The 22,999-nt window shown below is 47.7% G+C and overlaps 1 protein-coding gene across 1 annotated transcript in view; it reads right to left on the bottom strand.

Annotated features, from left to right (window-relative positions):
- ABCC8 (ATP binding cassette subfamily C member 8) overlaps nt 1-22,999 on the bottom strand; it is an 84,258-nt gene that overhangs the window by 38,445 nt on the left and 22,814 nt on the right. The window contains 5 exon segments of the mRNA XM_021675173.2: nt 1,204-1,244; nt 11,054-11,216; nt 11,505-11,639; nt 17,039-17,194; nt 21,241-21,405. Coding sequence (XP_021530848.2) covers nt 1,204-1,244; nt 11,054-11,216; nt 11,505-11,639; nt 17,039-17,194; nt 21,241-21,405 — 660 coding nt within the window.

Raw genomic sequence — 22,999 nt, 5'->3', positions numbered from 1 at the left:
GAAACCGTAAACACAGTGATTACAAAACCGTTGTCTCGTGGCTCAGGGCTTTGCCCCAGCCACCTGGCAGGCTCAGTGGCCTGTTACCCACAGTTCCCCAAGAGCCAGGCCAGGAACCAGCTCAATAAATCACATTGGAAGTGAATTCTCAAGCGTGCCAGAGAGGCTGTGAACTCTACACAGCTCAGGGACACCAGTCCCAGGGGAAATAAATAGATCTTTTTAAGGAACTGTAGCCATCACAGAAGGCGGGGATGAGAGGCTGAGTGAGGGGGCTGCAGGCTCGTGGGAGCCCAGGCCTTTCTGTAGGAGCACGCTACCTGTCCCCAGTGGCTGAGCTCACACACAGCTTTTATCAAAATTGCTTTAGAAAGCCACCATTGCACTATCTAATGGCATGGAGAATTGTGTGTGGCATATTCTTAAATTTAAAAGAGCAGGTTACAAAACTGCATGCGCAGCACATTCCTATTTTTGTAGAAAATGACATCTCATAGGCCTTAAAAAAAGACTGGAAAAAAACACATTAGACATGTTACCAGTGGGATTATGGGTGATTTAAATTTTCTTTGTGCTTTCTGTTCTGGATTTCCCATCATTTCTACAACACACATGTTTTACTTTAAAAATTAAAAATCTGGATAGCTATTTTTTAAAAGAAAGTTTAATTTCTCTAAATACTAAGCCTTGGGTCTTTTTTTTTTGAGACAGAGTTTCGCTCTTGTTACCCAGGCTGAAGTGCAATGGCATGATCTCGGCTCACCGCAACCTCCGCCTCCTGGGTTCAAGAGATTCTCCTGCCTCAGCCTCCCGAGTAGGTGGGATTACAGGCATGCACCACCACACCCAGCTAATTTTTGTGTTTTTAGTAGAGACGGAATTTCACCATGTTGGCCAGGGTGGTCTTGATCTCCTGACCTCGTGATCCGTCTGCCTCAGCCTCCCAAAGTGCTGGGATTATAGGCGTGAGCCACCCCGCCCGGCCTAACCCTTAGGTCTTCCATGCCGGGAGGCAGAGGCCCCTGTCCGGCTGAAGTTGGGGAGGGGCCGCACCCTCTATAAATTTCTGATCCTGTTTGCAGTCTCGCTGCGGAGCCTGCCTTCTGAGGCCCCTGTGCAGAAAGGCCAAGCCTTGATGGCCTCTCACTGCAGATGTCCTCCCCCTCCACCCGCCCCTAAAAGATGGAGAGAAGATCCACTTACTATGAGAACAGCTGCAATGGGGATGGCCGTGTTCATGAAAACTGCGGAGGAAGCACAGGGATGAGCTCAGTGGGAGGAATGTGACAGCTACACATGGAGACGCCCAGGGTGGCCAGAGGCAGCACAGCCCAGCGGGGACAGCCTGCAGGGCACAGCTCCGGTAGGCTAGGGGCAGAACGCTAGCCCTGGGGCACCTCCAGGTCCTCACCCCATTTCCCTCAAGACTCTTGTCCCAGGTACCCAGGTCCCCAACTCTGAGGCTTAAGCCATTAAGTCACTCTGTGTGGACAGAGTGAAGTTAGTCCCATGGGAAAGCAGTGGGAGAAGGATTGGAGAGTTGGCCGTCTGTGGCCAACTGTGAGGTCAGGAGCACGTGTTTCTGGGGGCACCAAGCTGCCACTCCTTCCTCTGCCTTTGGCTCCTGTGTCTCCCCAAGTTGGGCTCTCTATGAAGCTTAGAGGCTTCCTAATCTTCCATGGCTCTTGAGAAAATTTCAAACTCCTTCACACTGAGCTATTAGTAACTAAGGACAGCTTAAAGCAGATGTCCCTTACAGTCTGTGTGCAGGTGGGGCGGGTTTGCTGCAACAGAAGCCCCCTCCTTATTCTGTTAAACGTGCGGCCTTTAGATCAGTCATAGGGACTCCAGGAAGCAAAGAGAGTGGGACTTGATGTCAGAGAAGGGCAGAATCCCTGTTACTTATAAGCTGTATAACCTAGGGCATGTCATTTACCTTCCTTGTGCCTCAGTTTCCTCATCTGATTTTTGTAAATGATAAATACCTGTTCATATACCCCAGCTCTTTCCAAGGTCAGAGGAGTAACAGGCTCTGAGAGCCCTGGGTACTGTCTAGACATCATACCTCATGGGCTACTAACTAGCTTAGCCCTGCTCCACACATCACCCCTCCTCTGACCTAGGGTGTGAAATGCTCAACAGTCCCCCTACCCTAGACCTAAATTTCCAGAGAGAGCAGCACCCACAGGGCATAAAAGATAACCATGCCAGCTGACACCTTCCCATCCCATCCTCCTTTCAAGGATCCTCTTCCAGAGTATCCCAGAAAGGAGTCTGGTTCTGCCATCAGCCAAATTAAAGCAGAGGGACCAGGAGTCAGTAGCCAGAAGCCAGAGGCCAGGACTCGGCCTGTGCACATGGCCCCTGTCTAATGAATGGCGAAGTCTTTGACACTCTAAAGAAGTCCAGATGGTCTATACCATTCCAAGAAACCGACTGCCCATTTACTCCAAGAATCCTGCAGCAGCCAGTATATATAAAGCATTGTACATCAGAGATGTGGTCCCCAACTTCAGGGAACTCCAATGGGGTGGAAGGACATGGCCTCTGCCCTCAGGGGATTCCCAGTCTGAGGAAGGAGACAGGAACAACTGTGGTCCCAGGAAGTTCCAGGTATGATGGGGAGACAGAAAACATGCCCCTTAGGAGTGCTCAAGCAGATGGGAAGGACATTGTCTCCAGCCTTAGGGAATTTCTAATCTGACGAGGAAGGCAAGGCCCCTGCCGTTGGAGAAGTCTCAGTCTCATGGAGGAGCCCTTATATGGCTGGAGCCCTGGTAGATGGCGAATTTCTCTGCCCATAAGGCTTTTAATCAATACCAGCATCATACGTGACTGTGCTTTAACTGCTCTTCCTCATGAAGGCTGGATGGTTTCCAGGTGCCCGCCACCATGCCACAGCCCTCCCTCACCATTTCCAGCAGGAGAGTATACTATTGGTGTTCCCACAGCATAAGGGACCTAGATCTGGGACATAGGACATAGTGCAGCCATTACTGGCTGGGTGGAGAGGGAGGAGGATGCCCATCAGACCTTGACCATCACCAACCATACAGTTCTAAATGCGAGGTAGCATTGCCCCTCCCCTGTAGGGCCAGTCACTCCAACGAGCAACTGGGAGGGCAGGGGCCTCTCCTTTGCTCCTCCTGGCCCATCTCCATAAATAACCAATAAGGAGGCAGTCCTGTGAACCATCCCTCAGCCCCTGCTCCAGGCCAAGACCCCTCCTTCACATTCTGGGGCTTGACTCCCAGCCAAAGCATAGGCTGGGTGTTGGATTATAAATTGTTACAATGCTCTTGGAAAGCAATCTGGTGCTTTGTAGCTAGAGCCACACAGAAGTTCAGACCTTCTGATCCTATAATCCGTCTCCAGGGAATTTATCCTGAGTAATCATTCAAGAGCAGCACAAAGCCATCAGCAAGATGGTATTAGCTGCAGCTAACACAAAATTCAATAAAACAAAACCACAACCACAGCAACAGCAACAAACCACCCCAAACAAAATAAACTGGACATGTCCAACGAGAGGGGCTGTTTTAGTAAATGATGATGCATCAGCTGTGGGGGAGATTTTGCAGGCAGAAAATGTGATAATTGACATTTCATTCTACTGCATAATTTCCCTGGTCATGATTTTTTTAATTTAACTTTTTTCAATTTTATTGTCTTTATTTTTGTAGCTGCCTGAACTCCTTTGAGGAATGAGACAAGCTATAAATAAATTTAAAAATGAACATCGCAAAGCTGATGCAGCAACATGGAGTATGCTTCTGATATAATTAGCTTCTGCCCAGTTCTGCGTGTTGTATGGAGAAGCTAAAGAATGACAATGTGATTCTCCATTTCTTTCACCCTCCCCTTGAAGGATGGCCTTTGTGCGGAGAGTTCTGGGTCCCCTTCAAGGCCGGGGCTGGGAGAGTGGAATCATCAGCTGCTTGTATTTTAAAGGTCTCTCTGAAGACCATCTTGTTGGGCTCTGGGGTGGCTGTGGCTGGACCTGGGAGGTCTGGGGGTGCTACAGGCTCTGGCACCTCTCTGAGCACAGAGTCAGTCCTGCGCCCTAGTTGGGAGTGAGACAGGAAGGCAGGGAGCTGGGCATACAGCTGTCATGGGTTGAAGATCTGAGGCCTTTGCCCTCATTTTCCTGAGCCACATAAAGTTCTATAAGGTTCCAAGGTAGTGAGGGATGGGGAATATGGCCAAGAATAGATTTCTGTCCAACTCTGGCTCAAGGTGAGTGACTCACCTTGACTTGATTTAGAAGAAAAACAAAAACAAAAAGAACGTGATAGTGCTCAGATCTTGAATGTTAAGGAGGAAGAACTGTTAAATAATGGCAAGTGAAACAGGATTATAAAACCACCTTCTTGTGTAAGTGTGATGCAGTTATGGAAAAGTTTAGTTGCATGTAGGCTGGCCTGAAAGGCTGCCATCAAAACTGAAAGCCCTTCTGCAATAGTGTAGAGACGTGGTTATTTTTTAGAAAATCCTGTCCAAAAATAGCCCTTAAGACTTATCCATTCAAGGCCAGGTGCGGTGGCTCATGCCTGTAATCTCAGCACTTTGGGAAACCGAGGTGGGTGGATCACCTGAGGTCAGGAGGTCGAGACCATCCTGGTCAACATGGTGAAACCCTGTCTCTACTAAAAATACAAAAAATTAGCTGGGCATGGTGGCGCGTGCCTGTAATCCTAGCTACTCAGGAGGCTGAGGCAGGAGAATTGCCTGAACCCAGGAGGCGGAGGTTGCGGTGAGCCAAGATAGTGCCATTGCACTCCAGTCTGGGCAACAAGCACAAAACTCTGTCTCAAAAAAAAAAAAAAAGACTTATCCATTCAAAAAGGATCTCCCTGTTCCAGGCCTTGTGCTGGGTTCTGGGGGCTACAATAGTAAATAATTGTGTCAGTTTTTCGTACCCCCAACCCCTGCCTGAAACAAAAAAAATATAAAACAAAGCAACAAATCAACAAACCAGAGCTGGGATCAGATCACCCACTCACCCTGGCTTTGCCTAACGAATGCTGTCTGGTCCTTATGGGCGCCAGCCTGGCATTGCAATACTAGGAGCTTTTCATTTCCAAAGCACTGACACGTTTCAGAAGCTTTGTGTCAGGAAGGCCCAGCCAGCCATTTGTACCTCTGATTAACTTCAGCTTTGTTGCCTGTGCAGGCGCACAGCTTGGGCCTAATTGCAAGATGCACCTGCAGAAGGAGAAATGTATTTTGAAGTGCATAGGGCTATTTCCCATTCAGTCCAATAGTCAGTGCAGTCAACAGAGGGGGAAGGAAATCAGGTTAACGGTGTCTGTTGCTGGCAGCTGAGGAAGTGTGGCAGGAGGCATCTCAGTCAGACTGACTTCTACCTCCTTAATTGATGGGCGCCCTGGCTCTCTCTCAGCCCCCCTCCCCACCAAGCCAGGCCAGAATAAGCATAAGCAGCCCACTGTGGCTGCACCAACTGGCAGAAGGGCAGGTAGATATTGAAGAATTTCAGGCCTGGCAAGGTGGCTTATGCTTGTAATCCCAGCACTTTGGGAGGCCGAGGTGGGTGGATCACCTGAGGTCAGGAGTTTGAGACCATCCTGGCCAACATGGCAAAATGCTGTCTCTACTAAAAATACAAATATATATATATATATATATCCGGGTATGGTGGCAGGCACCTGTAGTCCCAGCTACTCAGGACGCTGAGAATTGCTTTGAACCCGGGAGGCAGAGGTTGTAGTAAGCCCAGATGGCGCCACTACACTCCAGCCTGGGTGACAGAGTGAGACTCTGTCTCAGCAACAACAACAACAACAATAACAAAAAGAATTTCAGAGATGCTGGGGAAGGAAGGGGCACCAGGTCTCCTGGTCATGTTGTTTCTCTCCACTGCCTGTTCTGAGTTAGGGCCTCCACTGAGGAGGACAGAGTCTTCTCCCACTGCATCCCCAGGCCTGGCACACAGAAGGTGAGCAGGAAAGATCTGTTTAAAACAAAAAATAAATGGAAGAAACAAGAAGACCCAGGGCCAGGTAAGTAACAGAAAAGAGAAAGAGGGGCATTTGGAACTGACCCTGTGGCTCTGACCACATGCACAGCCACTATTCATGGGCATGGTCAGTCTCCTACAAGCCTGGGAAGGCCAGGGCCATGCCTGCTTCCTCTTTAACATCCAGGACCTCCATAGAGCCTGGCACAGGGAAAGGGCTCTCGAGTGGGTGTCGCACAATGGACAGAATGAACTGGCAGCATATCGAGCGTTTGCCTGATAGGACCTAGGACCCCTTTGTCACCTCTACAACGCTTGTCCTCAGATACAGAGGAACCCCCTAGAGTTATGCTGCTTCCGCAAGGTAAAAAGGATTAAACTGACTTCCGAAGGAAGAGACCACAGCACTTGTCTCCAGCTTCTTCCTGCTTTGTCTTCTACTCATTGAAATCCCACCGTCTTGCAAGGTACAGCCCACATCTCCCCTACATGAATCTCTGGGTGAACATTTTTTCCTTGCAGGAGCAGCATAACTCTAGGTGGTTCCTCTGTATCTGAGGATAAGCTCTGTAGAGGTGACAAAGGGGTCCTAGGTCCTATCAGGCAACCACTCGATATGCTGCCAGTTCGTTCTGTACAGCCCTCATGGACATCCTTCTCTGTGCTTTGCCTTTTACTGTGGAAGACCTCACTGAGACATTTCAATTCACTGAGAGTCAGTCCTCTCTGCTGTAAAATGGGACAACAGAGCAACATACCTCACCAAGCCGTTATAAGGATTAAATGCAATCATGCTCGCCTAGGCAGCTAGCACTGACCACACAGTTCTGTTCCTGCTGCCACACTGTTCTGTGCACATTAGCTCTGACTTCTCATAGAGCGTAAACTCCTTGAGAAGGAGGAGCACATCTTATGGTTTTTCCCTTACCTCCTTACTGGTGCTTGGCACATGAATAGGGCTCACTCAACATCCACTGAGCAACTTACATTTCTATTTTTATTCAAGAGGAAATGTCAATTCTGGATGTCACTTTTGATGCCAGAGAAACTGTGGCCGTTCCCTTGTCAGCCCCCTGTTTTATCCTGTACCAGTTCAGGGCTCCAGACACAGCTGCTCTCAGTGATACTGATGGCGAGACCATCAGATAGAGTCACAGGTAATCCCGCCTGCCCAGAAGTCTGACAGTGCCATGTACAGACTGCCAGACTGAAGGCCCAGCATCACCAGGAGGGGCCCCAACAGGAAATGTGACTGGGGCTCCTCCGCAGTGTCAGGACTCCAAGACTGGCGCCAGGAGTCAGAACAAGAGATGCCCCATTACCTCACGCCTAATGACCTGTGTCTTGATCCCTGGTAACAGAAGGCAGGAAGTCCAGAGGAGGTAAATGAACATGCACTCAAAACATATGCCTTCAGCCAGGAGGTACCCAGCACCCTACCACCCGTCTCTCTCCCCCTCCCACTGCTGACTAACAGAGTTAAAAAAACACATCCTGGGAAAGGCAAACACACTGAGCAAACAGCACTTGACTTTCAAAGCTCTCCCCAAGGGCTCTTCCCTTTCCCATCCTCCACCGCCCTCTTCCAGGGATCAGCCTGGGCTGCTCTGTTTCTCTCTCTAGGTCACTTGGACAGGTGAGGGGTCCTGGGCGGGCTCCTGCTTGGCTCCAGAGCCCCTTACTTTTTTTCAGAGTCATCTCAGCTCTTGACAGCATGTCCCTAGGTCCTCCCGGCCCCAGGCCCATCGCAAAGCCATGGCTTGTCTTCTGGGGGCCCTGGAGGACAGCGAGCACCCACTAGGTAGGCTTCAGTGGGCTAGCCTGGGAACACAGGCACCTTATGATGCCATTTATGTAAGAAAACGTGTCCCAGGCTGCAGTTTGGAATGCAGGAAATGAGTACATATCTCTTAGGAGCAGTCAAAGCAGATGTCACCTGCCCCTACTTCGCTGCTTGCTGTGCCAGGAATCTTGGGGACCCGGTGCCCTCACTTTTCTTGCTGCTTCCCTTCCCTCTCTCCATCTCAGCAACAGCAAGCCAGCTCCACCCTACCCTGTCATTGCTGGGAGAGGAAATCCCCGGCTACTGCGAGAAGCCCTCACCCACCTCGGCAGCTGTTCTGACTGCTGGGAACTGTCTCTAAACCTGTACATGAGTGAGGGGTTACTGTTCACATAACCAGCCCCCAGGGGCAGGCAGAACTGACAGAGAGAAGGTTGAAGTGGGCCTGGGGCTGAGGACACTGGCTTTTCTGATCTCCCGACATGTTCCTTCCCAATTTCCCCTGTTTATGGAGTATTTAGCCTGAGTGTGTTTGGAGGCTCTGAGCACGACAGGGTCAGGGATGAGGGTAATGGGGAGAGACCAGGAACTTGGAGCGTCTTGGTGAATAATCCAGGGAACAGTGGCTGCCTGCCAGGCTCACAGCTCCATTCTGAGAAAATCAAATTCTAGCAGGACTTTCTGCATAAAACACATGGCTTGTGCCATGTATGGTGAAGGGCCTAGCCACTGACGCCTGGACCACGTTCGCTGCCTGAGGCATGGGATGCCATGGTTTGGCTGGACACAGGGAGGCTGGACACTTGGAATATTCTCTGAAAACACTGCTGTGGGATGTTTCCCCAGTCCCCTAGAGAGGGACATGCCTTGCTGCCCATGTTTCCAAATTGTCTTGGGGAGCGGGACAGCTCGATGGCCACCTAGCTCCATCAGACCCTCTCTCTAGGCAGCAAGAATGCCAAGAATACACAGATGACCTGAGTGACCATCTCATTCTCCATGAGGCTTGCTGTATGGGCCTATCTGGGAGATACTACCAGCATCCCCTCCATTACCACCTTCCCTCCCCCACCAGGTGTGTCTCTTCCTGACACCAAAAGAACCAATTTTAGCTGGAGGAGGTGGTCAGTAGCCTCTCTTAATTTCCTTTCCTATTTTTCTTTTTTTTTTTTTTTTTGAGACGAAGTTTCGCTCTTGTTGCCCAGGCTGGAGTGCAATGGCACGATCTTGGCTCACTGCAACCTCTGCTTCCTGGGTTCAAGCGATTCTCCTGCCTCAGCCTCCTGAGTAGCTGGGATTACAGGTATGCACCACCACGTCTGGCTAGTTTTGTATTTTTAGTAGAGATGGGGTTTCTCCATGTTGGTCAGGCTGGTCTTGAATTCCTCACCTCAGGTGATCCATCTGCCTTGGCCTCCCAAAGTGTTGGGATTACAGGTGTGAGCCACTGCGCCTGGCCTCCTTCCCTATTTTCTACTTCTGTTAGAGCCCTGAGATTTTTTTCTCCTAAGAGAAAATAGCCTCATAATGGCACCCTATGGTATCCTAAGTCTTCTTCACCCCACAGAGGCCCCCAGCAATTTATGGAAAATAGCCTGAGCCAGGAGTTAAGAGACTTGGAAGATCTAGTCAGAGTCATGCTGCTAATCTCAGGAGGGATCTGAGGAACACACTCCCTCTGGGCCTTAATTTCTCATCTGTAAAATGGTTCTACCAACTTACTCTCCTTGCCACATTCTGTGTAATTCCCACACATCTCTGTCTTCTAATTCACAAATTCTCCCTTCAGCTATGCTAATTCATGTAACCTGTACACTGAGTAGGTTTTAGTTTCTTTTTTGTTTTCTTCTCTGCAGCAGCTTCCATTTGGCCATAACGACTCTTAGACTGGACAGGTCAGGGAACTAGTGTGAAGTCAGCTGGTTGCTAAATATCTACATCCCAATTATGCACTTGGGATGTAACCACCATCAGATGGGTCCATGGAGCCACGAGACCAACTGTGAGATAAACTTGGGCCAGGACTCCGTGGATCACCTGATCTCCATAAGCCCTCACTCTGGCCAGGGAACCATTGTTCACGGAATTAATTTCAATAGCTAAAATTTCAATTTCTAAAAAATCTTTTGGTTCTTTTCTCTCAATACTTTCCTATATGGCCTTGTGGGTTTTATATCCGATTTTAGCTTTTCAATTACATAAAAGATACTTATTTTATTTTCTGTCTTAAATTATTCTATCATCTCCAGGCTTTGAGAGACTCATTCTATTTTTTTGCATCTACGGACTTTTACTCTGGTGATGCATTTTCCTCTTATGTTTTTTTTTTTCTTTCTTATTACCTCAGTGTTCAACAGGAGTGTTTGCCATAACAGTTCCATATTCTTGGCTGGGCATGGGGGCTCACGCCTGTACTCAGCACTTTGGGAGGCTGAAGCGAGCAGATCACTTGAGGTCAGGAGTTTGAGACCAGCCTGGCCAACATGGCAAAACCCCGTCTCTACTAAAATTACAAAAATTAGCCAGGCATGGTGGTACACACCTATAGTCCCAGCTACTTGGGAGGCTGAGGCAGGAGAATCTCTTGAACCTGGGAGGTGGAGGCTGCAGTGAGCCGAGATTGTGCCAGTGCACTCCAGCCTGGGTGACCGAGTGAGACTCCATCTCAAAAAAGAAAAAAATCCTATATTCTCAGTAAAATGGTTTTAAGTATGTGGGACTCTAAGACTTTTACCAGTTTTAATCTTTTTCTTTTTCCTTGGCTTGGGGTTCCCAAACTACTTGGTTAATATAAATTCAGTCCCTTCACCAGGGAGTACCTTCAGCTTGGGCTTCTGATATTTAAGGGTAACTAGTCTTTTTCTTTTGCATGGCCCCAAGTGGGTAGAAGCTTTCTTGTAGCTTCCCCAGGGTGATGATAGCTCAGTCTGACTTACTGAAAAGTCTTCATTCTTAGGAGAGTTCAAAACTGTGGTCATTTACTTGTTTGCTGCTCCCTGTCAATAACATATCAGATCCATGAGGAATGAGACCTCGTCTGTCCTTCTCATCACTGTAATCTGAAGGCCAGCACAGTGTCCAGCACATAGCAGGCTTTCCATGCATGTCGTTGGATAAATGAATGAAGAGTGCTTTGATTTCTGGGAGCTCAGCTATCAGAGCCAGTTTGAGGCTCCCTCACTGAGTCTGACAATCTCGAAGCCTCCTGCTTCTGTCCCCGCACCCCCTCACCCAAGCCCTCTCTTTACATGTAGGCAGCAGCACCCAGGGCTGGCTGCGTGGGGTGAACTCACTGGAGATGGAGGTATAGATGGCAAAGGCCCTGAGGCTGGTCATCTCCTTCCTGCGGGTCGTCTCCACCCGCGTGCGGAAGATGTTCTCCCAGGCGTACAGCTTCAGCAGCTTGATGCCACGGAGCATCTCGTTGGTCTGCTTTAGCCGCTCGTTGGAATACTCCTGCAGGGGTCCCCAAGTCAGAGGGGAGATGAGTCACATGGAGCTTCTGCTCCATTCCCCATCCGAGAGGAAGGCCTGAGTGTCAATGCTGTCACCACCGTGCTTGGCTTCTCTCCCTGTGGGGTGGCAACCCCCTCCCCCATTAACTCCATTTCCCAGACAAAGAAGCTGAGGCCTGGACTACTCAAAGTCAAAGTCAATGACAGTGTGGGTGTCTGGGAGGAGACCTGCTGCTATCAGAAGAAGGAGGGGAAGAGGGGCACAACACATACACCTTTGGACACTCACCAGTGTGCTCCGCTGGGCCTGAGACAGCTTGGTGGCCACGAAGTACTGGACAGGAGCCAGTAGAATGATGACAGCCGCTCCAATTAAGGCACTGACTCCGAGGATATAGTAGAGGAGAATCACACCCACGATGATCTGAGGAAGGGTTCATGGGGATGAGTTCCCTTTGACCTGGTGGTTGCCCTGCCAGGGGGTGTTGGCAAAATCCCCGTTTCCCTAGTCCCCTAGAGTGAGACATGCCTTGGTGCACAGGTTTCCAAACTGTCTTGGGGAGTGGGGTGCAGGGAAGGAAGGGAAACAAATCAATTTCAGAAGGAGATTAGCATAATGGGCTCTCACACAAGCAGAGGGTTGCTGGGCTGGTAACTAACTGCATTTATCTGCAAGGTTGGCTAAAGCCTTAACTCTCTCCAGTCTATTTTCCAGATGGAAATCTCAGAGCTAAGATTGCACGATGTTTGTGACAGCACCTTTTGTTCTGTTTGGTGGCTCTCAGGGCTTATGGTTCACTATCATTGGAAAAAAGTGATACCTGAGCAAAGGGGCAAAGTTGCTGCACCCACGCCAGATGAAACCAGCCCGGGTTCTGAGAATTCGCTTTTCATTCTTATGCTCCTGGTTTCTTTAATTTTTTTAAATGAATCTGCCAGGTAAATCTGAAAAGAGAATTCCTTCTGCATCTAGCTTTATGTAAATGACTGCCCACTTCTGAATATTTATGAGAAGTGTAAATTGCCAGTCCCCAAAGTGCCAAGATGACAGTTTCTCAGGTTGCCTTCAAAGGCAGACACCTCTAAATACAGGGCTTTTTCTCGAAGAACAGATGTGCTAGCTTCCTGATCTAAAAGAAGAGAGAGAAAAAAGACTGCTTGCCTTGGTCCTGTAGTCCCAGAGCCCTATAGCAGACTGGCATTAAGCTTCCAGCACTGCCTCAAGGTTAGAGGAGTAAGTGGGAGGCCCTGTAACTTAATCACAGGGTGCCTCCCGGCTTAGCAGGCATCTTAGAGGCTGGGAAGTGGCCCCTTCACCACCTGCCTCCCAGTGTTTGACAGGTGTTAGGTGCTGGCACAGATGGGCAGAGGACCACGTTAGGAGATGAAGAACCCTCTTCCCCAGCCTGCCCTGCACCATCCCCCTCCTGGACTTATCTCTGGCATCCAGGCCTTCATTAGCTCTGCTCAAATGGAGGACATCAGGGTGTTCTTCAGCCAGCTTGGGTTGGTCCAGACACCAAGAAGGCTCCCATGGCACCCCAAAGCTACTAACAGGACACCTTGTGAGTTGGTGCCTGCACCCACGCCACCTCCAAGGGACCAGCAGTGGCTGGGGTAGGGGCTGGGGCTGCAGCAGCTGCTGTTCCCTGGCTCCTCCTCATGCTTCCCCATCCCCTCCTCCCTGGTACTCCCCAGACTCCTTGGTCCATTCCTCTCTTCTGCACAGGTCTGAATGGCCCTCATGGGGAAGCACACCGGAAATCAGGGATTCTGAGTGTGCAAAGCAAGTGTGAGAAATAAAAGAACTATTTTGTCTCCTATTCACAGGTTAGGGAAACAATCTAGTGTAGCGGGAAGGGCATAGTCTTTGGAGTCTGTGGCCCTGAGTTCAAAGGTCCCAGCCCTTTGCTGTGCAATCTTGGGCAAGTTACTTAACCTCTCTGAAGAGTCTCAGCTTCTTCATCTTTAAAATGGTGATTATAATGCCCACTCTGCAGGATTCCGTCCACTCTGCAGGACTATTGTGTTGATTACAGTAACATCTATGATAAGCACCTAGAGCTGTGGCTGGCATGTAGTTGGAGATCAATATAAGGTGGCTTACCCTCCTCTCAGAAAACAGATGAAAAAGCCTCATGGGAACTCTGTCCCAGGGGAACCACATAAAGGAGATAAATGAGTAGGGTGTTGCCACTGGTTCACTGTGTGGCCCAGGGTAGGGCCCCTGCCCTCTCTGGACCTCTGATACTCATGAGATTGGGAAACACAGAGGCCTTCATTATAGCTAAATTCCTTAGCCTGGTGTTCTTGATGAATGTCAGGGAGCACCCATGAAGCCCCTGAAATTGCAGCCAAAATGTTTGAGCAACCATTTATTTTTCTAAGAAAGTTTCACTAGCCTTTCAAAAGCATAGATTAACAGTGGCCAAGGGCTGGGGGCGAAGATGAGGAGTGACTGCCAGTGGGCATGGGTTTCTTTTTGGGGAGATGAAAACTTCCACATTGGTAATGATGGCTGCACAACTCTGTGAATATGGTATCCTAAAACCCACTGAATTGTACGCTTTAAATGAGTGAGTTATATCTCAATAAAGCTGTGTGCATGTGACCAAGAAAAGATTATGAAACAAGAAGAGCCCTCAGGGCTTACACGGGAATGGGGCTTCTGCACTAACGTCAATATTATAAAAAGCCTTGTGTGTCCTGTGGCTAACCAGGCTGCACACAGAATCTAACCACGTGAGTTTCTTTGCCATGGGGCTGGGATTGTATCAACTCCCAGGAGTAACACTGGTTCTTGAGTGCTGGTCAAATTTATAAGTGGTAAAGGTATACAAAAACAGAAAACCAAAGGACATTTGATGATAAATCAGCAAAAGTAAGAAATCAGTAGAGATAAGTATCCCAATTAGCTGAGCATGGTGGAGTATGCCTATAGTCCCAGTGACTCTGGAGGCTGAGGCAGGAGAATTGCTTGAACCCGGGAGGCGGAGGTTGCAGTGAGCCAAGATTGCACCACTGCACTCCAGGCTGGTGACAGAGTGAGACAATGTAAAAAAAAATATCCTTACCACAAGTGCAAGGGTTAAAACACAGTGAGAGGGGCTGAGCCAAGGCCAGGCATGGGGCAAAGGCTGTTAGTGAGTACTAGTTAGCACTATTAGCAATGACGCACACGCAACAAACACTGTCAGTACTAGTAATGGTAACCATGCAGCAGGTTTACTAGACAAAATCTATTGTTTTTTTTTTTTTAAATGGAGGCTCACTCTGTCGCCCAGGCTGGAATGCAGTGATGTGATCTCGGCTCACTGCAACCTCTGCCTCCTGGGTTCAAGTGATTCTCTTGTCCCAGCCTCCTGAATAGCTGGGATTACAGGAGCACACCACCACACTCAGCTAATTTTTGTATTTTTAGTAGAGACAGGGTTTCACCATATTGGCCAGGCTGGTCTCAAACTCCTGACCTCAGGTAATCTGCCCGCTTTGGCCTCCCGAAGTGCTGGGATTACAAGCGTGAGCCACAGTGCCCGACCGACAAAATCTTATAAAACATGTTGTTCAAGGGGACACAACAGAAAGTGTCTTGTAAGCTTTTGAGTGCTGTGTACATGTTAGGTCCTCCCAGGCTGTCTCTCTCTGCTCCAGGCCCTCACAGCCCAAAGTGTTAACTAATGAGAGAAGCATGGTCAGAAGTCTTCATTTATCATGTTTTCAAAAAAATTGTGTTAGAGATGAGGTCTCACTACATTGCCCAGGCTGGACTTGAACTCTTGGGGTCAAGCCATCTTGCTACCTCAGCCTTCTGAGTGGCTGAGACTATAGGCATGAGGCATCACACCCAGCTTAGAGAGTCTTGTGCATAAAGGGCTGATTGGTGACTGAACTAGATGAGCTCTCCAGGCCCTTCTGTAGCTTTTGTAGTCATTGATCTGTCTTGGCAGAATGGAGGGGGGCAGTCTGGGCGTGGGTAGGTGGTAACAGGGGATGGCATATATGACTGTTCCCATAAAAAAGAACATCAGATTCCCTCCATCCCATCTTGTCTAGCTGTGTCCCTGTGGAAGTCTCTCCCTTTATTTTCTTTTAATATTTTTATCTCTAAGCTTTACAAGTAAGGAGGACCAATACAAATCACTGGAGATGAAGGTTTACGGAGTCTTTATCCCAAGGAACAATGGATTCTGGATTGGTAACATCTCATTCACCCAATATGTGTGCAAGTTAGAGGGATCTGATATTTATGAAGTGAAGACTCTGCCGGCTGTGTTATATTCTCTAATTGAATTGCCATAGCAACTCCAGAGGGCAGACACCCTCCCCATTTCATAGATGAAGAAACCAAGGCTCAGAGAGGTTAAGTATTTGAATCAGCCTGTCTCACCCAAGGCAGATACTTTCTGCTACATCAAGTTTTCCCTGAGGAACCTGCCGGCCTTCTGGGAATGGGTCTGGGATTTCAGTTTCTGGCCTGAACACCAGAGTGAAGATTTATTCCCAGGCATAGGACAGGCTCACACTCTGTGATGGAAGAGCTCTGGATGGGGGATGGGGGATGGGGCACATGAAGGCTGAGGTTAGATAAGCCATGCTGACGGCTCTCCTATTGTTGGGGGAGAATGTACCTCTTCTTGAGCCAGCTCCAAAGGTTGTCTTGCTTTAAAAACTACTACGTTTTAAAGTTTTTATTTTTTATTTTTATTTTTTATTCTCACCCCCAACAGGGGTCTCTCTCTGTTGTCCAGGTTGAAGTGCAGGGGTGTGATCATCGCTCACTGCAGCCTTGAACTCCTGGGGTCAAGCAATCCTCCCACCTCAGACTCCCAAGTAGCTGGGACTAAAGGGACACACCACCACATCTGGCTAAAAACACCATGATTTTGTTTGTTTGTTCATTTGTTTTTAAGACAAGGTGTCACTCTGTCACCCAGGCTGGAGTGCAGTGGTGTGATTATAGCTGACTGCAACCTCTGCCTCCTGGGCTTCAGGTACTCCTCACACCTCAGCCTCTGAGTAGCTGGGACTATAGGTGTGAGCCACCACCCCCAGCTAATTTTTTGTATAGACAGGGTCTCACTCTGCTGCCTAGGCTAAAAATATCATGTTTTTAATCTCCAAAACTAATACATCCTTAATAGAGAATTTAGAAGCACATAAAGAAAATAAAAATCACTTATAATCTCACCAGGTGGTTTTCCAATTCTTTTGTGTGTGTGAATCTGTACAAATGTATACATAACATATATTCCAGTTTCATAGTAAGCATACAACATACTAACTTACTCTCTTTACTAAAAAATACATCACTAACACTTTTCAATGTAATTATTTTGCTACAACATAGCTTTTAAGATCTGTGAGTGTTCCACAGATCTGTGATTTTTCCTTTCTTTCCTTCTCTCTCTCTCTCTCTCTTACTTTTCTTTCTTTCTAGATGGGTTCTCACTGTGTTACTGTGCTGTCCAGCCCAGTCTTGAACTCCTGTACTCATGTGATCCTCCTGCCTCAGCCTCCCAAAGTGCTGAGATTACAGGTGTGAGCCACTGCACTTGGATTGATTTTTCTATAGTTCATAAAGTTGACTCCATTTTTAAAGTGTTAATGATACTGCCTTCTCTGGTCATTAAGAGACATGGCCAGTGCTCGCAGAGTATGGGACAGGAGGGAGCCAGAGGTACAGCCTGTGGTACAGCCAAGTGTGTGGAAGGTACAGGCAAGCACGGAGTGGAAGACAGTACGCTCCTAGTCACCGGCCATGGACCAGCAGATTCTGGTTGTGTGTCCTGCTGCCCCCTCCCTTCCCCTCAGCACATCCGGTACCTGTACTGGCATGGCCCAGAGGTTTGGGCACAAGAAGAAAAACCACATGAGCTGATTGGTGTCGATGGCAACCAGGTTACAGATCTGCCCAGCAGTCATTTCTCCCATGGACAGGTTGGAGGTCGACAGGTGCATAATTTTATTGTAAATCTTGGTCTAGAAATGAGAGTAGAATGTTTCACATTCATCATCATTCTGATCATCATCACCACCCCAGATGCCACCTGTTACAGTGTGCCAGAGGCTTCCCAGACAGTCCCCATGATGCCCTAGAGCAGCTCTGTAAGGTGGTACTGTGTCACCGTTCCAACCTACAAATGAGGTAACAGAGGATCAGGGAGGTAAAGGGCTTTGTTACAGATTGAATAAATCAGAGAGGCACCATTCAAAGGAGGAGCACAGAAAGCTACTTCCCCAGTAAGCAATGTTTTTTCCCAAGGACAGGACTTAATTGGTTCTTTATTTTTATTTTTATTTATTTATTTAGAGACAGAGTCTCACTCTGTCACCCAGGCTGGAGTTCAGTGGTGTGATCTCAGTTCACTGCAGCCTCTAGCTCCCGGGTTCAGGCAATTCTTGTACCTCAGCTGCTGGAGTAGCTGGAGTTACAGGCACGTGCCTCCATGTCCAGCTAATTTTTGTATTTTTAGTAGAGATGGGGTTTCTCCATGTTGGCCAGGCTGGTCTTGAATTCCTGACCTCAGGTGATCCACCCACCTCAGCCTCCCAAAGTGCTGAGATCGCAGGCATGAGCCACTGCGCCCAGCCAGTTCTTTATTTTTAAAAGCAGATCTCCATGTCCAGCTGTATACTTGATTTACCAGAGGCCAGTGGAGAACACACATCTCTCAGTGGAGAGCCAGAAAAATGATGAAATAGGGCGGCCATCTGTTTTAAGTGGCCATCTCCAGCCTGGGGAGGGGATCTGCTCTGAGACCAAATCCTGTCATAATTGAGCCTTGAAACAAAACAAGGGTTTGGCTTTGGAAGGTTTGATGTGTTACACGATTCGAGGGTCAGTCAGCCCCAGCACCAACCCCGGAGTGCAACCACCTCAAGGACCCTCACAGGGCAGACGGAGAGCAGACATGGTAACGGGCCCCCCGAGCTCTGAACCTAAAAGCTTCATGTGCAGAGTGATCGTGCCTCCCAGAAAGACTGCAATTTTTGGGTATGTGTTCTTGAACAAGGAAAAATGCATCTGGGTTTTAAATGTCCTCCGGACGCCTGCTCTTGATGAAATTCTATTATTCATTCTGTTGTAAGATGGATTCCCACCCCTTAATTCCTCTTTTGTGTAAACCCACGGTTTTTGTGGGTTAGGTTTTCTTAAAGCGGGAACCTATTCTATGTCTTTCTGTGAGTTTATATATACCGTGGGTAAGGTTTAAAATAATGGCAATGAAATGTTTAAACAAATCTATATACCTCCTAGGTTATATGAAATGAGGCTTTAAAAGATAATCACCTAGTTTCAGTGAAGTAGGGACACCGAGTAATCTGTGAAATAAAGCCTTATTGAGTGAAGACCAGCATACACAGAAATGCACAACTGAGAGCTTATATATATGTATGTGTGTGTGTGTGTGTGTATATATATATATATATGTATGTATGTATAATTCAGGAATTTTGCTTAGTAACTTTTTATGCACAAAGTGTGGTTATTCTCAAACCCCTTAAGACAAAGACTCTCATCTGTAAGGATAAATTTTCTGGAAATTTCTGAAAGGAAGAAAGGTTTTTTATTTCCCCCCCCCTTAATTTGTTTCTTTTTTTTTTTGAGATGCAGTCTCGCTCTGTTGCCCAAGTTGGAGTGCAGTGGTATGATCTTGGCTCACTGCAACCCCTGCCTCCCTGGTTCAAGCCATTCTCCTGCCTCAGCCTCCCGAGTAGCTGGGACTACAGGCATGCACCAACATGCCTGGCTAATTTCTGTATTTTTATTAGAGATGGGGTCTCACTATGTTGGCCAGGTTGGTCTTGAACTCCTGACCTCAGGTAATCTGCCCACCTCAGCCTCCCAAAGTGCTGGGATTGCAGGTGTGAGCCACCGCACCCAGCCCTCCTAATTTGTTTCTATAATTAATGCCAGTGATTCCTTTTTGTGGCATAGTAATGAATCTCTCTTATTAACACAAAAGATTCAAACAGTTTGATAAAAATAATTATATGCTAACACATTAAAAAACCATTTTTGGCTCTTTTAGAGTAATTGGAAAATATTGGGCTGGTAAGTAATTTATGACATACACACAGTAAGTAGATTTAATTACAAAACTGTCCAAACACAGAAGTGGTTGTTGTTTGTGGTGGTGCAAGTCTTCCTGTCACTGCAGGGGTCTGAGCAGAGGCTGGGATTTCTAGAGAGATTTTCTGAACTGAGCGACAGTTTGGTTTCTCCCAGCTCTGGGTGCCCGGGAGTCTCAGAAGGTCTTAGATTTTCCTGGACTCTTTCTGCTATTGTCACATTATAACATTCCTGAGGAAATGCTCTGCTTTCCCAGTGAGAAACCACTGGGGGTGGGCACTGTTGCCATATACAGCTGTAAAGGTTGTGCACTGCACAACTTCACAGGGCATCGTTCACATAGGCTATTTCAAGATAACCAGAGTTTGAACTCTGACACTGTCCCTAGTCCAAGATATATCCTTGTCCTCTTGGTCCCTTTTCTGCAGTTTCTGATCCTGGCTCCCACATGACCAATGTTAATGATTCTGAGGAACATTTTTGAAGAATGAGGGAGCTTCAGGATTTTACTATGAAATCACTAGGCATAGCTGCATCTAGTTACTCCCAATGCCCATTCTCCTCTTTGCACCAAGAATTTCTAGCAGTGCATATATAGCTGACAAGAATAAAGACCAAGCTTTCTAGCCTCTCTAGATATGGCAACTTGGACAATTTCTCACCAATGGGATGGGAGAGGATATATGCAAGTTGAGCATTATGATTTTAAAAGGAAGACACGTTCCCTCCTCTTGTTCCTTCTTCTGGCTGGTTTAAATGTAAATATAGTGGCAGTTTCAATCGCCACCATGGCTGTTGAGACAAAAGTCACAAAAGAAGGCTGGCAGAGCAACATTACAGAAGAAGCCAGGTCCCTGATCATTGTGTAGCTCCTGCGTCAGCCCTGACTCCATGTGAAGAATAAACAAACTTCTATCCCATTTAAACTACTCTCAAACAGGATGTCTCTAGTCTGATAGCCGAACCAAAATCCTGGTGAAAATTCTGGGACTTGGACAACTCTCATTCTCACCTTCTTCAAAGTGGCCCTGAATACTCCCTGGCTTTGATCATTTTTCCAACAAACTCTAAGAAGAAACCCACAAAGGCAGGACCAAGAGCCTAGACTTAAGTGTCCCAACTGACCAAACAGGTCATGCTCATTAGTGATCAAGATTTAAGAACTCAAATAGAACTCAGAGCAGTGGTCCCTAACCTTTTTGGCACCAGTGACTGGTTTCATGGAAGACAATTTTTCCATGGACCAGGGGAGGGGGGAAGGTTTCAGGGTGAAACTTCCACTTCAGATCATCAGGCATTAGATTCCCATAAAGAACACACAACCTAGACCCTCATATGCACAGTTCACAATAGTGTTCATGCTCCTGTGAGAATCTAATGTAGCCGCTGATCTGACAGGAGGCAGAGCTCAGAGCTCAGGCCGTAACACTTGCTCCCACTCCTTACCTTCTGCTGTGTGGCTCGGTTCCTAAGAGGCCATGGACCAATACCCCATCTTAGAGGGGACCCTGTCTTAGAGGCTATTTCGAGCTGGTATGTCAAGCACATTCCTTTTTTCACGCCTAAAGAAGACTGTCTGGTAGCAGAACTCTGGAACAGCCATGTAGAGAGGATTCCAAGGTTGCATTTACCCTTGGTCAGAAAGAGTGCTGTGATCAATTGGTGATGTCTGCCACTTTTATGCCAAGGGCTGAGCAGTTGGCTTTTCAGACCTAGTCCAAGGCAGAACCAGAGCCAGAGCTACTCCATCTCCCAAGTCTGGCTCAAGACATTTTCCACTATCCCACACTGCCTTGTCAATGGTTACTGTTTTAAAACACTATTAACTGGCAACAAAAAATAAATTCACAGCAGAATTATTCTTGAGTGTCCATGAGGATAAATAACACCTGTGGACATTATTCCTAATAATGGTTCTTAGGGCAAAGTGAAAAAATTATCATCCAAGTACCTGTATTGCTCCTCTCAAGTTAATTCCAGTTTCAATGGCCACATAGTAGGATGCTTGCAGAAATGTCCTTTGCAGTAGGAGGGCAAGGAACAGAAGCACGGCTAAGACGTAGGCATTGGCAAGGAACTCTTGGGATGAGACAAAGTAAACCCCGAGAAATTGTGTCTGTTGGAAAGAGAAATTCAGAGGTGGCTGTCATTGCCAGCAAAATGACCACCGTCAGTACACATCACTGTGCCATAATGGACCATGGCCATGATTATTACAAGACCCCCCATACTTACAAAGGCTTGTGCAATTGTTTATGAGTGAAAAACCAGACTGATAAATCCATCTAAGCATTCTTCTAACTACAGGGAAGGTTGCTTACACCCTGTGCATCTTTCCACTTAGCAGAACAGAATCGGGCCCAGTTCTAACCTCTGGTTCATAAATATGGCTCTCAGCATTGTGGCCACAGGCCCAGGGGACAGCATTCTGAATGGGGCAAGAATAAACAGAGCAAATCACAGGCAGCTAAAACCTGACCTGGTAGAACAAGTCTCATGGTGCATATTCTCTGTTACAGAAATGGAATCAGCAGCTCCCTTGTCCCAAACTCACCAACAGCCTGTGCTGTAGCGACTTCTAAGCAGAAAAGACCAGTGGAAAACACGGCATCATGGAGCTCTTGGGAGAGAGATGGGAGCTCATCACTTATAAGAGACTGAAAAGATTTCAGACCCAAGCCCATGAGTCTCATGGGCTCCCAGGGCCTCCTGTTAAATTTAAGGTTCTCTTGTGCATTTCCAGCAAGTTCTCAGATGGCAACCAGTGAAGAGAAACAAACATTTAACTTTGTTGCTAAAGATACCAGGGAACAACAGTGTGTCTGTTTCCAAATTCATCAATAACTCCCAGGAAAACTTTGATCTTGATTAATCCATTGCTCCCCAGCAGAGCCACATCAATATTTCCGTGAAGACAGAACTCTGATCTTTCTCAGACACTGCCCTGGACTGTGCATGCTATTTGGCAGGGTGTGGGAGCCACTGCAGGCAAAGAGGGATGGGAACAAAGTGATTAGGAGTCTAGGGCACATCCATGACCAGGATCAGGAGGAGAGGGCTTGGGCTCTCAGTGGAGGCCTTTCTCTAGAGTCAGGAATTCCTGGAACTTGGATCAGAGCTTTCCGATGGTGGCCTCTCAGTTTAACAGAGGTTCTCTAAGCCAGTCCTCACTTCTCCCTGGAGCTGTCTGGTTTTGCTCACCACTGTCTCTCCCATGCTCTGTGGGATGGGGGTCTGTATCTGTTGGGGGCATCAGGAAGCAGCTACAGGGAGACCACTGAGGGATGTGTGCAAGACTCTGAGAGGAAGGCCCTACCCAGGCTCTGTGTCTCATTTGCCAGTGTACTAGAGTGAGAGGCAGAGGGAAGAGGATGAAGGAAGGAGGTCGAAGGTGGAAGGGTGGGAGTGGGCTATAAGAAGCAAATTGGGTCTTAACATTAGGCTGCAGGGAGAGACCTGACCTTACAGGGGAAGAAGGGCAGGAGACAATATTTATCAGCTGCAAAACTCCATCCTCACAATACCCTAATGAGGAGGGTACCATTATTAGCCCCATTTCATACATGAAAAAAGGAGTTTCAGGAGGGTTAGTGGCTGGCTCAAGGTCACATGCTGGTAAGGGAACAACATGCGAACATGAACCTGGGTGATGTCAAAAACACTACTCCAGACCCACTGTCTAGGCCACATCCAGGCCTTTGACCTTAAGT

The sequence above is a fragment of the Aotus nancymaae genome, unplaced genomic scaffold (genome assembly GCF_030222135.1).
Source record: "Aotus nancymaae isolate 86718 unplaced genomic scaffold, 86718_ANA_hifiasm-v0.15.2.pri h1tg000059l, whole genome shotgun sequence".
Taxonomy (NCBI): Eukaryota; Metazoa; Chordata; class Mammalia; order Primates; family Aotidae; genus Aotus; species Aotus nancymaae.
Note: the sequence above shows the minus strand (reverse complement) of the source record. Positions and strands in the feature narration are given on the sequence as shown.